The 16,068-nt window shown below is 34.4% G+C and overlaps 1 protein-coding gene across 1 annotated transcript; it reads left to right on the top strand.

The window, feature by feature from the left end:
- The first annotated feature begins 9,859 nt into the window (after positions 1-9,859).
- On the top strand, positions 9,860-10,417 carry LOC134244135 (uncharacterized). The gene has a single exon (XM_062726413.1). The coding sequence runs from the start codon at positions 9,860-9,862 to the stop codon at positions 10,415-10,417; it is 558 nt and encodes a 185-aa protein (XP_062582397.1).
- The last annotated feature ends 5,651 nt before the right edge of the window (positions 10,418-16,068 follow it).

Raw genomic sequence — 16,068 nt, 5'->3', positions numbered from 1 at the left:
ACCTACAAATATTTTGTTAAGACATATAGAACAAAAGTTGTTAAAAATTTCACGCTCTTTCAGAGCATATCAACAAAAAGGGGCTAGCCTCTATAATTAAGGGCCGAGAGGGACCGAAAGTTTTTCCTTAATATCTCAAAAAGTGTTGAGAATTTGTAATACGTCAAAGAAGCAAAGTTGTTCAAAATTTCAAGTTAAATCTATTGAAGTCGTCAAAATGTGTCCGCCGACGTCTCTTCCGGTCAAACCGGAAGTAGTCAGGAAATGCATTTTTTGCCGTTCTTGACATGTTTTTGGGTAACATATGTCACTGGAAGCATAAAACTTAATTTTCCGTCCGTCGAGGTCATTTCCGGTCAAACCGGAAGTAGCCAAAAATAGCTTATTTTGAAGGTTTTGATGCAAAATTGAAATCATAGTCACTGGAGACGACTTAGCTCATTGCTTTCTTTTGTTGACGTTATTCGGGCACTTGCGGTCAAAACCGGACGGAAGACCTACTCGTTGCTTTGCAACGAGCTTTGCACTAGTTTTATTAGGTCTTTCCACCTTTCTGTGGAAAGACCTATTGATTTTCTTCTGTTTATTATTATTATTAGGTCTTTCCACCTTTCTGTGGAAAGACCTCTTGAAATGCTTCTGTTTATTATTATTTTTCCGTTATCGAAAATTGAACCGAAAGAGTTCTCGAAGAACTTTGCAGTTCATGATACTTGCCATTAAAAGTTATTTCGAAAAAATACCCAAGGCGTATGACCTATGACCCCTTTCTGAGTTCTCGCCCCTTGTACGTAAAACCTTGTTATCGCTACTCCTTCGAAACCGTAAACCATAGAAATATGAAACCTTCACTAAAGTCTTCGACTAATTGAGAGGACTCTGGAATCTATTCATTGCGAAAGTATTCGGTGACCCCTTCAATGAGTTATTGCCCCTGAAACTTTTTTTATTTTAGATATAATTAAAAATTTTCAAAACGAGAAGTGATAGAGACATGGGACTAACTGTATAAGATTAATTGACCTTTGATCATGAAATCAATGCAAAGGTCAAAGGTCAAGGTCATTCAAAATTTGAGAAATTAAGCTCTTTTTATATCTTTTTTGTCTTTTAACATATAAAAACTGTCTTAGTATCAATAATATGTACTCTTAAAACTATTTTAAAGATTTAATTCGTATTCCTTAAGATTGACCTTATTAAAAATTATTGCCCTTTGTACGAAAAACCTTGTTATCGCTACTCCTTTGAAACCGTAAACCGTAGAAATATGAAACCTTCACTAAAGTCTTCGGCTAATTGAGAGGACTCTGGAATCTATTCATTGCGAAAGTATTCGGTGATCCCTTCAATGAGTTATTGCCCCTGAAACTTTTTAATTTTAGATATAATTAAAAATTTTCAAAACGAGAAGTGATAGAGACATGGAACCAACTGCATAAGATTCATTGATCTTTGATCATGAAATCCATGCAAAGGTCAAAGGTCAAGGTCATTCAAAATTTGAGAAATTAAGTTCTTTTTATATCTTTTTTGTCTTTTAACATGTAAAAACTGTCTTAGCATCATTAATATGTACTTTTAAAACTATTTTAAAGATTTAATTCGTATCCCTTAAGATTGGCCCTATTAAAAGTTATTGCCCTTTGTACGAAAAACCTTGTTATCGCTACTCCTTTGAAACCGTAAACCGTAGAAATATGAAACCTTCACTAAAGTCTTCGACTAGTTGAGAGGACTCTGGAATCTATTCATTGTGAAAGTATTTGTTGACCCCTTCAATGAGTTATTGCCCCTGAAACATTTTTTATTTTAGAAATAATTAAAAATTTTCAAAACGAGAAGTGATTGAGACATGGGACCAACTGCATAAGATTTATTGACCTTTGATCATGAAATTAATGCAAAAATCAAAGGTCAAGGTCATTCCAAATTTGAGAAATTAAGCTCTTTTATATCTCTTTTGTCCTTAAACATATACTTAATGTCTTTGCATCAATAATATGTACTCTTAAAAAAACTATTTTAAATATTTCATTTTTGTCCCCTAAGATTAACCCTTTTAAAAGTTATTGCCCCTTGTGCGAAAAACCTTGTAATCGCTACTCCTCGAAAACTGTAGACCGTAGAGATACCAAACCTTCACTAATGTCTTTAGGGTCTTGAGGCATAACTTCACTGTATAAGTGCGAAAGGATCTGATGACCCCTTTTATGAGTTATTGCCCTTTAACATCTTGGTACTTACTATTAAACCTTATAACTTAAAAACTATAAGTCGTAGAAGCACGGGGTCAATTGCATTGTGACCCTTCACCTTTGTCCTTGAACATTTTCTCAAGGTCAAAGGTCAAGGTCATTCCTTTTTTATTTTTCATTTTTTTCTATGATTTAAGACAATTTTTGTTTCTTTTGCATGGAATTTGATTTTAAGGAGACAGATATAAAACAAATTTGAAATTCAAGAAGGTGGAAAGACCTCTTATTGTTCTGTGAACAATAAGTCTCCTAGTTCTTCCCTATTATTCTTATTTTTCTTCCGCTGATTTTTTGTTTCAACATTTATCGAAAAGACTTTTTGTTCATCGTAAAGGTCATTAAAAGTTAGGAACAAATTTGACCCAACGCTTATGAACTATGACCCCTTTCGAAGTTATACCCCTTCACGCAAGAAATGCTTGTTATCGCTACTCCTTTGAAACCGTAAACCGTAGAAATATGAAACCTTCACTAAAGTCTTCGACTAATTGAGAGGACTCTGGAATCTATTCACTGCGAAAGTATTCAGAGACCCCTTCAATGAGTTATAGCCCCTGAAAGTTTTTCAATTTTGAAAATAATTAAATATTTTCAAAACGAGAAGTGATAGAGACAAGGGACTAACTGCATAAGATTCATTGACCTTTGATCATAAAATTAATGCAAAGGTCAAAGGTCAAGGTCATTCCAAATTTGAGAAATTAAGCTCTTTTTATATCTTTTTTTGTCTTTTAACATATACAAACTGTCTTAGCATCATTAATATGTACTCTTAAAACTATTTTAAAGATTTAATTCGTATTCCTTAAGATAGACCCTATTAAAAGTTATCACCCTTTGTACGAAAAACCTTGTTATCGCTACTCCTTCGAAACCGTAAACCGTACAAATATGAAACCTTCACTCAAGTCTTCAACTAATTGAGAGGACTCTGAAATCTATTCATCGCGAAAGTATTCGGTGACCCCTTCGATGAGTTATTGGCCCTGAAACTTTTTTAATTTGAGAAATAATTAAATATTTTCAAAACGAGAAGTGATAGAGACATGGGACCAACTGCATAAGATTCATTGACCTTTGATCATAAAATTAATGCAAAGGTCAAAGGTCAAGGTCATTCCAAATTTGAGAAATTAAGCTCTTTTTATATCTCTTTTGTCTTTCAACATATACTTAATGTCTTAGCATCATTAATATGTACTCTTAAATCTATTTTAAATATTTCATTTTTGTTCCCTAAGATTAACCCTTTTAAAAGTTATTGCCTCTTGGACAAAAAACCTTGTAATTGCTACTCCTCGGAAACTGTAAACCGTAGAGACACCAAACCTTCACTAATGTCTTTAGGATCTTGAGGCATAACTACACTGTATAAGTGCGAATGGATCTGATGACCTCTTATATGAGTTATTGCCCTTTAACGTCTTTGTACTTATTTTTAAACCTTATAACTTAAAAACTAAAAGTCGTAGAAGCATGCGATCAATTGCATTTTGACCCTTAACATTTGACCTTGAACATTTCCTCAAGGTCAAAGGTCAAGGTCATTTCAATTTTTTTTATTTTCATTTTTTTCTATCCTTTAAGAAAATTTTGGTTTCTTATTCATGGATTCTAATTTTAAGGAGTCAGATATAAAACAAAATTGAAATCCAAAGAAGGTGGAAAGACCTCTTATTGTTCTGTGAACAATAAGTCTCCTAGTTATTATTGTTTTTTTTTTCTTAGCGATTTTGTACGCGCGATTTCTCGAGAATGGCTCGATCGATTTTCATGAAACTTTCAGGTCTGATAGAACATCAGAAAATCTAGATACATATTTTTTATTTTGATGACGTCACTTCCGGTTCGGAGTTTTCTTCGATTTAGTGATTTTTAGAGGGCCAATTTGTCCGTCAGTTTTCTCAAAAAGTACTGAACACAAAAGCTTGAAATTTTCAGTGATGCTAGAACAACTTTTGGAGAAGTGCACTAAGTATATCACAACTACCGGAAGTACGAAGAGCCGACGCTCGCTATGGTCCGAAAATTGTCCTATCAAGAATTTCAAAATTTTAAGCATCTTTTCAACGATAACTTTTTACCTAGAAATATTTTGATAAAACATGTAGAACAAAAAAGGTGTAGAATTTCAAGATCTTTCAAATGAAATCTCGAAAAAAGGGCTGGCTCCTTAAATCAGGGGCCTGGAGGGGCCGAAAGTTTTTCCTTTATATCTCAAAAAGTATTGAGAATGTGTGATACGTCAAAGAAGCAAAGTTGTTAAAAATATCAAGGCTTAATCTATTTAAGTTGTCAAAATACGTCCGGCGTCGTTACTTCCGGTCAAACCGGAAGTATTCGGAAAACGCGTTTTTTTTGCCGTTTTTGACAAGTTTTTCGGTCACATATGTCACTGGGAGCATTAAATTTAATTTTCCGTCTGTCGTCGTCACTTCCGGTCAAACCGGAAGTAACAGAAAATGGCTTATTTTTGCAATAAATAACATAGATTTAGAGGAATCAAACCATTATTGGACGTTATTTCTCATTTTTGTTAAAAATAAAAGCCACTTCCGGTTAAACATGACGGAAGACCTACTCGTTGCTTTGCAACGAGCTTTGCTCTAGTTATTGTTTTTTTTTTCTTACCAATTTTGTGCACGCGATTTCTCGGAAACGGCTCGCTCGATTTTCATGAAACTTTCATGACTGATGGAACATCAATCAAACCTGATACATAATTTTTTGTTTTGATGACGTCACTTCCGGTTTTGAGATTTTCGCAATTAAGTAATTTTCAGAGGGTCACTTTGTCCGCGAGTTTTCTCAAAAACGGCTTTAAAACTTGAGTTTTTCACCAGTGATAGAGCAATATATGTAGATGTGACATACGTATTTAATTTTTACCGAAAGTATTGCACAACGACGCTCTCTGTAGTCCGAAAAAGGGCATGTCGAGAATTTTAAAATTTCTAACACTTTTTCTTCGATATCTTTTCACATACAAATATTTCGTTAAGACATATAGGACAAAAGAAGTGTAGATTTACTTGCTCTTTCAAATGATATATCGAAAAAAGGGCTGGCCCCTATAATTAAGGGCCAACAGGGGCCAACAGTTTTTCCTTCATATCTCAAAAAGTATTGAGAATTTGTAATACGTCAAAGAAGCAAAGTTGTTCAAAATATTAAGCTCAATCTATCTGGGTCGTCAAAATACATCCGGCGACGTCACTTCCGGTCAAACCGGAAGAAGTACGAAAATACATATTTTTGCCGTTCTTGACATATTTTTGGGTAACACATGTCACTGGAAGCATACAAACTTGATTTTCCGTCCGTCGACATCACTTCCGGTCAAACCGGAAGTAGCCAAAAATAGCTAATTTTTTCAGGTTTTGACGCAAAATTGAAATTATAAAGTCAATGGAGACAACTTAGCCTCATTGCGTTCTTTTGTTGACGTTACTTTCGGTCAAAACAGGACGGAAGACCTACTCGTTGCTTTGCAACGAGCTTTGCTCTAGTTATTTTTAATTATTGTTTTTTTTTTCTTACCGATTTCGTGCACGCGATTTCTCGGAAACGACTCGATCGATTTTCATGAAACTTTCAGTACTGATGGAACATCAATCAAACCTGATATATATTTTTGTATTTTTATGACGTCACTTCCGGTTTTGAGATTTCTGGGATTAAGTGATTTTCAGAGGGTCACATTCTCCAGCATTTTTCTCAGAAGTGCTTTTAGATAGAAACGTAAGATTTTCAGCGATGATAGAGCAACATTTGCTGATGTGACACACACCTTTCTTATTCTCCGGAAGTGCAGCACGTCGGCGCTCGCTATGGCTCGAAAAAAAACCTATCGGGAATTTAGAAATTTTTCACACATTTTTGGCTAAATCTTTTTAAACGTTAATATTTTGTAAAAACATATAGAACAAAAGTTGTAAAGAATCGCCAAAAGGGGCCAAAAGTTTTTCCTTTATATCTCAAAAAGTATTGAGAATTTGTAATACGTCAAAGCAAAGTTGTTCAAAGCTTTGCTCTAGTTATTATTAATTATTGTCTTTTTTCTTACTGATTTTGTGCACGCGAGTTCTCGAAAACGGCTCGCTTGATTTTCATGAAACTTTCAGGACTGATAGAGCATGAAAAAAATTAGAAACGTATTTTTTTGTTTTTATGACATCACTTCCGGTTTTGAGATTTCCGCGTTTTAGTGATTTTTAGAGGGTTACTTTGTCCGGCAGTTTTCTGAAAAACCACTCAACACAGAAGCATGAGGGATGCTAGAGCAACCTTTGGAGAAGTGAATTTCGTATACCGTATAAGTGGAAATTTTAGCGAGACGCAAATTTAGCGATTTGTCCCCATAAACTGGTAATTTATTTTTAGCGAGATGTTATTTTCGCGATTTTAAAATGCATAATAAAGAAGCTATTACAAATAAAACGCAATTAATTATAGCGATATTCAATTTTAGCGATCTCGGCACCCTCGCTAATAATGCCAAAATTAAATCCTCGCTAAAATTTCTACTTATACGGTATCACAACCACCGGAAGTACGAAGTGCCGACGCTCGCTATGGCCCGAAAATAGTCCTATCAAGAATTTCAAAATTTTAAACATCTTTTCTACGATAACTTTTTAACTAGAAATATTTTGTTAAAACATGTAGAACAAAAAAGTAAAGAATTCGAAGATCTTTCAAATGATAGCTCAAAAAAAAAGGGCTGGCCACTTAATTCAGGGGCCGAATGTTTTTCCTCTATATCTCAAAAAGTATTTAGAATTTGTAATACGTCAAAGAAGAAAAGTTGTTCAAAATGTCAATCTAAATCTATTGGAGTCGTCAAAATACGTCCGGCGTCGTCACTTCCGGCCAAACCGGAAGTAGTCGGAAACGCGTTTTTTTGCCGTTCTTGACAAGTTTTTGGGTTACATATGTCTTTGGGAGCATAAAAAGTAATTTTTCGTCCCTCGTCGTCACTTACGGTCAAACCGGAAGTGGCCAATAATGGCTTATATTGAAGGTTTTGATTCAAAATTGAAATTATAAAGTCACTGGAGACTACTTAGCTCATTGCTTTCTTTTGTTCCGTCACTTCCGGTCAAAATCGGACGGAAGACCTACTCGTTGCTTTGCAACGAGCTATGCTCTAGTTATTGTTTTTTTTTCTTACCGATTTTGTGCACTCGAGTTCTCGAAAACGGCTTGCTCGATTTTCATGAAACTTTTTTTTGTTTTGATGATGTCACTTCCGGTTTTGAGATTTCCGCGTTTTAGTGATTTTCAGAGGGTCACTTTGTCCGGCAGTTTTCTGAAAAACCACTGAACACAGAAGCATGAAATTTTCAGTGATGCTAAAGCGACCTTTGGAGAAGCGAATTTCGTATATCACAACCACCGGAAGTACGAATTGCCGACGCTCGCTATGGCCCGAAAATAGTCCTATCAAGAATTTCAAAATTTTAAACACCTTTTCTACGATTACTTTTTACCTAGAAATATTTTGTTAAAACATGAAGAACAAAAAAAGTATAGAAGTTGAAGGTCTTTCTAATGATACCTCGAAAAAAGGGCTGTATCCTTAAATCAGGGGCAGAGAGGGGCCGAATGTTTTTCCTTTATATCTCAAGAAGTATTTAGAATTTGTAATACGTCAAAGACGCAAATTTGTTAAAATGTCAAGTTTAATCTACTGGAGTCGTCAAAATACGTCCGGCGTCGTCACTTCCGGCAAACCGGAAGTAGTCGGAAAACGCGTTTTTTCGCCGTTCTTGACAAGTTTTTGGGTTACATATGTCTCTGGTAGCATAAAAAGTAATTTTTCCATCCGTTGTCGTCACTTCTGGTCAAACCGGAAGTAGCAAAAAATGGCTTATTTTGAAAGTTTTAATGCAAAACTGAAATTATAAAGTCACCGGAGAGTCACCTAGCTCATAGCTTTCTCTTGTTCTGTCACCTAGCTCAGCACTTCCGGTCAAAACCGGACGGAAGACCTACTCGTTGTATTGCAACGAGCTTTGCTCTAGTTTTCTTCATATTTTTAGTCCAATATCGGTGAAACCTTAGGGGACTATAGGTTTCCTCTTAATATATCTGTCTGTCGAGCTGCGAGTGTGTCCAACTAGTTCTCACCATCTTAAACTACTTTAGTATAATCAGCAAAGACAGCTGATAATACATTTGTCAGAGTGTTTGTTATGTAAGATTTTGTAATACATGTATTAAACAAATATATCAGTACACTAAAAATGGTCTGAATAATGTAATGTTTAAAGGCAAGTCCTGTAATTTGGTTGAGGCATATATAGATAAATTATTTTACGAAATAGAAATCAACAGAAACTGTTGTGTGCTCAAGACACTTCAAGTCAGATGATTTTAAATGGACCCCAGTCAGAAAGACGCTAAATCCAGAGAGTATTCCATCTGTGTTTAATTAGGCCAAGGAGACGACACCCAGGAGACCGATCCTGAAGCACCCTCTCCCAGAGAAACGACAGAAATTGGAAGACCAGGCAGATCATCTTGAACCCTTACCTGCAGCACCTGAATTTGAAGAATGGTAAACAAAACTGTCAATTAATAAGCAAAGCATATAGATGTATTTATACAAAAATTAAATAAATTTCTCAAACTTTTCACAATCTGCAGGTATATTGTAAGTATTTGTAAAATGAAAGTATCACAAATGTTTATATGGCAACTTTCCTGATATGGTGATTTTTGAAAAAAGAAATGCATGAGAAAATAACAACGGTATGCAATGTTTATCTTCATTTTAAAAATTAATGTATGTGCATATTGTTGAAACTACTATCACTTGGTTAATTAGTTGATTTTAAGATTTTTTGTAGTTGCTCTGCTGGACAGACTGATGCTGGATCATCATTTGAGAGAATTTTAAATCATTTTCAAAAGATTATTCAATTGACAAGCTGTGAATAAAATTACTCGGTTTGCAATTGCAATATTGAATTTTGGATGATTTAATTAAACATCAGATTTGCTGGACAACATGAGAAGATGCAGGATCATCTTGATTGTATTCCAGAAAACTGATATGTAAGTAAATAACATTGTACAACAGCATAGTTCAAGAAAATCTGCAGACGTATGAAAATTTATTTCAGCTGTCCCTTGATGGAGCCCTGTGATGTATCCGACAAAAAAAATCCAGATCCTAGAACATTTGTTAAAGGAAAAAGATCAAGAAATTGGGAAACTGCAACAAAAACTAGAGATTGAAAAATTTGGAATTGAAAGATTCTCCAAAGATGATTCTATGATCGTGTTTTACACAGGCTTCATATCATTTGCCATATTTTCAGCTTTTTTGATTTTATTAAACCTGCTGCTTATTCAATGACTAGCTATTATTACAAAATGTCAGCAAACCCAAACTCAAACATTCTTGAAAGACAAAGAAATTTGTTGTTAATAGATGAACTTTTTATGATTTTGTGCCGTTTAAAATGTGGGCTTCTATGTTTAATTGTCATTTATCAACAGTCAGCAGAAAAAGTATTACTTGGACAAATTTCTTGTAATTTGCTTTGGGTAGCATTAACATTTGGCCTTCACGAGAACAAATTTACAGGAAAATGCCAGACTGCTTTAAATGTTTGTACCCAAGTACATACAATATCATTGACTGTACAGAAATCAAAACAGAGCGGCCCTCATCACTTGTTCTTGGATCAAAGTTTTATTCTGCATACAAAAGCTCTCATACTTGGAAAGGGCTAGTGGGTATTGCTCCTCATGGTGCCTTTACCTTTGTGTCAAGCCTTTATACTGGGTGTATTTCAGATGTAAAAATTACTAAACTGTGTGGTCTCATTGATTTGCTAGAGAGGGGGGACTCTGTTATGGCTGATAAGGGTTTTACCCTACAGAAGGTCTTAGAAGGAACAGGGATTGATGTTAACACACCACCATTTCTAATGAGCCAGGGACAATTCAGTGCCCAAGAGGTAGAAGAAACTCAGACAATTGCCAGACTTAGAATTCATATTGAGCGGCATATATGGAGAGTTAAAGAATTTCATTTGTTTGATGGTATTATACCTCTTAGTATGGTAGGATCAATCAACCAGCTTTGGACAGTAGCAAATATGCTTACTTTGTTTAGAGGTCCCCTTGTTAAAGACTGGTCATAGAAAGATTATATAACATTGTCAACATTGACTGCATAAATTTACATACCTGTTGCATTGAAATCTAACATCAGAAAATGTGTTTGTTTTCTTGGTAATTTTTCAATTTTTTTTTTATTGGATATTTCATTTTTGGCAAGTTTTTTCATCACAACAGGAAAAAATTTACTGAAGATTATAAGAAGTTATTGTTCTTTCAATTAAATCCAATTATTTTTTGATTTATTTTCCTCAACAGCTTCCTTATTATTTAGCTTTTTAACTGATATTGGGAATTAACTTTTGAAGAAAAACAAACAACTAGCAACATTTACAAGATTCTATTCAAATTAAATAGTGATAAAAGAAGAAAGCATCTAGTTTAGCTTTCATGTCCAACCAAACATCCTGATCAAATTTCACAAGCACCAGGTGGGACTCTTCCTGTGTCCACACAAAAGTGACACCACTCTTGTCCCGTTACAGCCATCTGCATCATGATTTGATAGAAATACTTGTGGGTCTCTTTAAGTCTGTATCCATTCTCATCCTTTTTCAAGAAGATGCAATCTGGCAGCTGATTTATTGGACACTTAATTTCGAGTAATCCATATCCTGGGTATGTGCCATGTCTGTGGCAGTGACGTTTTTGCAATATCTCGAGGGACTGATTTCATATTTGTTGTTTTCATATGAGCTAGGCAATAGAGTAGGCCGGTAATGTGTCCACATGAGGCAGATAATCCAATGGCACATGAACATTTGCTGGAATCTCGCTCATAAGTAGGCCCTTCTTTCAAAACTATCTGGAATTAATAAAACACTTTATATTGTATCAGCTCAAATATCCTTTACGACGTAAAAAAATAATAATTTTTCATTTATTTACACTCTATATTCATAATAATAGGTTACTATAGCATTCGATTCATTTCACAGTACATTTTCTAAGCTTGGAAAAGAAGACAATAGCAGTAGTAATAATAATGTGTACATGTGATAAATCTTTTTGACATAATTAACAGTCATTATGTAATAAATAGATGTATATGCACATGCAGGTATAGCTCATTTTGGATGTACATTGCCATAAAGGGCTTTCACCTCACAACAAACAAAAGCTTATACTCAACCCTATGGCAGTACTACACTACAGGGGGGGTGTTGCTAAAACGCGGAACGGAAAACGGAACGGAACGGAAAACGGAATATATTATTTTGGATTAAATTACTTAAAATACACAAATTTATCATAAACGATATATCTTGTACACATTCAATCCCCCACTATCAAATACAAGTTGATTTTGTCATGCTCAGTCTCTTATTTACAAAAGTCGCTAACATAGCATTCACATAGAATCGAATTTGAAAAGGGAGGGGGGGGGGGTAAACGAATTTGAAAAGTATTTGACAAGCAAACAACATAAAAAGAAGACAATTGTTTGATTCGGGAGGGGAGGTAAAACACAAAAAGAAAACAATTGTTTAATTCGGGAGGGGTATAAGTTCCAACTCCCAACATCTTTCAGTACTATTTTTTACGCTAACTTACTACATTTATTATATTCACAAAAAGGGTGAGAATAGGAACTTGAACGAACATTTCCGTAGTAAAAAGGTTATGATGGGGGGGGGGGCAAATATTTGATATCTAAATGAACCATGGAAAGAGAAAACAATGTTTAAAAAAAAAGATTACATTTAGGGCAAACCTTTACGGCAAGCTCGAGTAAACTTCTCTTATACACACTGGTCGTTAAAATTTTATTCAAAAATAGAGTCCTTTTTTGGATAGACAAAGTTGTGGTAGATATAATGCAGATTGCAAAATCTTTGCATTCATTGAAGTTGATTTTTTTTTTTGTTTGCGGCACATATGTGTGCATCTTTGGGGGGGGGGGGGGAGGAATATTTGAATTCGAATGACCCCGTAAGAATGAGCTTGTTTTCCCGCTCATCAGAAATGTCTTTGAAGTTGTAATAGGTCTGCCCCCCTTTTAATGTCCAAAATGTACATAAGGTTTAATAAATTAAATTTTTTATGTGGCTGTGGGCCCCTACACATGACTCGCGAATTCGACACTGCGTGCATAATCTGAATAGCATAACTACAGTGTAGTTATTAATTTTGTCTTTTCATACATTGACATTGGAAACAAATTGAAAGAGGGGGTGGGATCAACATACAACAAATTTGACTAGCAAAAAAAAAGGGGGATTCGATATGTCCTTTGCCCAAACACGAAAATCCTATTTCGTGTGTTTACGTGGGGGGGGGGTTCTTTCAGTAGCATTTTTTCCACGGAGGGTGTGTAAGACTCATGAGTATATAATAGTTTACAATTCCTTTTTATTAGAAATGACTTTTACAACAAGAATATTGCTCTTCTATCTGATTTATGTTGAATCTATATTATTTGTTTGACAAAAAAATTTCCGTTCCGTTCCGTTTTCTGTTCCGCGTTTTAGCAACACCCACTACAAGGCCCCTCGGCTGTGGGTAAATTAATAATATAACAATAATATTATGTGCGAACTATCTTTATATCTACAAAACCACAATTCAGATTAGAATGAAATTCGGTACACACATAGCCATACACAAGGTCTATAAATAATATATTGAATAAAGTTTTTCTCCTTATTTATGACGTCACAATGTGAAAATGACGTCACTATGTTGGTCACTTGTGACGAAAAATGGTTGTTTCAGTCGAACTCGTTGAACAAACGACTGTACAATTTATTGTTTATCTTAGAAATCCCTCTGAAGTATCATATTATGATTTGTACACAGTTAATTAAGATAAATGAGCTCCTATAAATTTAATTAATGATTGCATTTATCGCTTTAGTGAAGGAAGGCAGATGGTTAAAAATGATACTTGTCATCTTGCCCAGTGAGAGAAGGTTTGAAAAGAGATGTGTTTTTTATTAAGCAATTTGCTATCAAAGACCTCCAATTTACACTTCGAAAAATAGTTTAATATTTGAACAATAACATAATTATTAAATACCTAGTAAGATATCGTTTACTTTAGATTTTAAACGTATTAGTTATGATAAAAAGGAAGCACACATTCTCTATCCACCTTGAAGAAAGGTCTCTCCCCAGACAGACGATTTGTTTTTTCATGGTCGCTATGCTTATTGTTGTAAAGGGTGTTCTTATCCAACCATTCTGTTGCCGAGATTTGACCATTTCTGACAAATGAACTGTTCTTGTCATAAAAATTAACTCACAAGGAAAGTAATATAAAACTCAGAAAAATCTTTCAACTTTTGTGACAGAACGCTGCAGAGGAGGTCACGTGACCGCCAATATCACGTCATTCGCGCATGCGCAGAACGGTGCATGATGTGCATTATATTCGGAGATGAATTTAAAACATAACAAGCAAATTCAAAGAATTGTGGTCCCCCGCTTTCGGTATCTTTGTGGGTGAGATGTTATTTTTTATGACATATTATGTCTAATATGAACACCCTATCATATGTCATTTATTTAGAAATTATCATTGAAGTTGATTGTTTTGAAGGATGAAAACCCTAATCCTGACCGTAAAAAACTTATGGCAAAAGTAAAAGTTTGTTTTAAAGTAGGTCAATTCCAAGGTCAATATCAAAGGGTCAAAGTTGTTAATATCCAATGAAAGTTCTTCTCACAAGGATTAGATATGTGAAGTAAGAAAGTCCTAGCCCTTACCGTTCAAAAGTCATGGTCAAGGTTAAAGTTTTTCATAAGTACGTAAATCTTTAAGGTCAAGGTGAAAAGGTCAAAGTTGTTGATATCCAATTAAAGGTCCTGCCACAAAGAATATGTATGTGAAATATGAAAGTCCTAGTATCTATCGTTCAAAAGTTGTGTTCAAAGTTAAAGTTTCTTAAAAGTAATTAAAACTCCAATGTAAAGGTCAAAGGGTGAAAGTTGTTGGTATCCAATGAAAGGTCTTCTCAGAAGGATTACATATGTGAAGTATGAAATCCCTAGCTCTCACCGTTCAAAAGTTATGGTCAAGTTTAAAGTTTATTTATCAGTACGTAAATCTCAGAGGTCAAGGTCAAGAGGTAAGGGCTGTTGGTATCCAATGAAAGGTTCTACCACAAAGAATACATATGTGGAAAAATATATATAAAAGTCCTACATGTAGTAGCTACTGTTTAAAAGTTGTGACCAAGGTTAAAGTTAAAAAAGTAGTTAACACTCCAAGGTCAAGGTCAAAGGATAAAAGTTGATATCCAATGGAAGGTCTTTTCACATGAATTACATTTGTGAAGTACGAAAGCCTTAGTTCTCACCGTTCAAAAGTTATGATCAAGGTTAAAGTTTTTTAATAAGTACGTGAAACTCCATGGTCAAGGTCAAAAGGTCAAGGTTGTTGGTATCCAATGATAGGTCTTGCCACAAAGAATACATATTTGAAATATGAAAGTCCTAGTATCTACCATTCAAAAGTTATGGCCAAAGTAAAAGTTTGGAATTTTTGTGTAAAAAGGGGGTTTAACTCCAAGGTCAAGGTCAAAAGGTCAAATTTGGTGGTACCCAAAGAAAGGTCTTCTCACAAGGAATACACATGTGTAATATGAAAGTCATAGCTCCACAAAATCAAAAGTTATGGGCAAGGTTAAAGTTTTTGTGACGGACAGACTGACGGACAGACAGACAGACGAATGAGATTTAATGTCCCCTCGCTTTCGCGAAAGCGGGGGACAATCAACATTGAAATCAAATATTGTTTCTTTTATAGAAGATATTCAATTAGTTCGCGAACGTTTTGATCACCCCTCGTATACAGTTACTATAATTATCGAAGAGTAAACTTGACTACATTTGGCTCAAGTACTTTTTTGGCAGGGAATTCCTTTTCTGGACAACGAAATATTGAAAATTATTTAAATGACCGAATTAATCGTATTTTATCATCAACTGTTTATTTCAATATTTATATTAAAAACGACCTCCCGTACATTTTACCTGTGTAAAAGTAAGCGTCGATTGTGAAAGTCAGCGCTTCTCGAAAAAGTCCATCAAAAGGCAGTCAAAATAAATACTTGTTAACCTTTCAAAAAAAAGTCCGACAACAGTCCAAAAATAATGTAATAATATGTACATTTCATAAACTCTCTATATAGGACAGACTCTATGGCATTACATGTATATATTACGTTTCATACCCTTACCGTAATCGATCCTCTACTAAAGGGAAGCAAGATTTGAAAAATAAACAACTGTAATTTGAACTACTGAAAACACGGCTGATGATGCCCTGGTGTTCATAAGACGAACTATATATACATATATATATATATATATATATATATATATATATATATATATATATATATATATATATATATATATATATATATATATATATATATATTCAATATTTCATCATAATATCCCTGAGGCCGTGGATTAACATCGTCTATCGAGAAAATAGGGATTATTCTTTATTGGGAAAAAAAGATAAGTCACCTTCAGTCTGTGGATTTTGTAGAAATTTTGGTTGTACTTTTAGTTGCACTTTTCTAAATAATAAAATAAGGAAATTAAAACAAGAAAATATATACGTGTACTATGTAAATAAATTGAAAACCGCTTCATTAAAAATTCATCACAAATAAATATAATGACGTAAATGCATGCGTCGTGCAGATTAACTTCGAAT

The sequence above is a fragment of the Saccostrea cucullata genome, unplaced genomic scaffold (genome assembly GCF_032062105.1).
Source record: "Saccostrea cucullata isolate Sc308-1 unplaced genomic scaffold, CSIRO_AGI_Scuc_v1 ctg2427, whole genome shotgun sequence".
In the NCBI taxonomy this organism is placed as follows: Eukaryota; Metazoa; Mollusca; class Bivalvia; order Ostreida; family Ostreidae; genus Saccostrea; species Saccostrea cuccullata.
The sequence above is the reverse complement of the archived record's forward strand: the minus strand, read 5'-3'. Positions and strand labels throughout refer to the sequence as shown.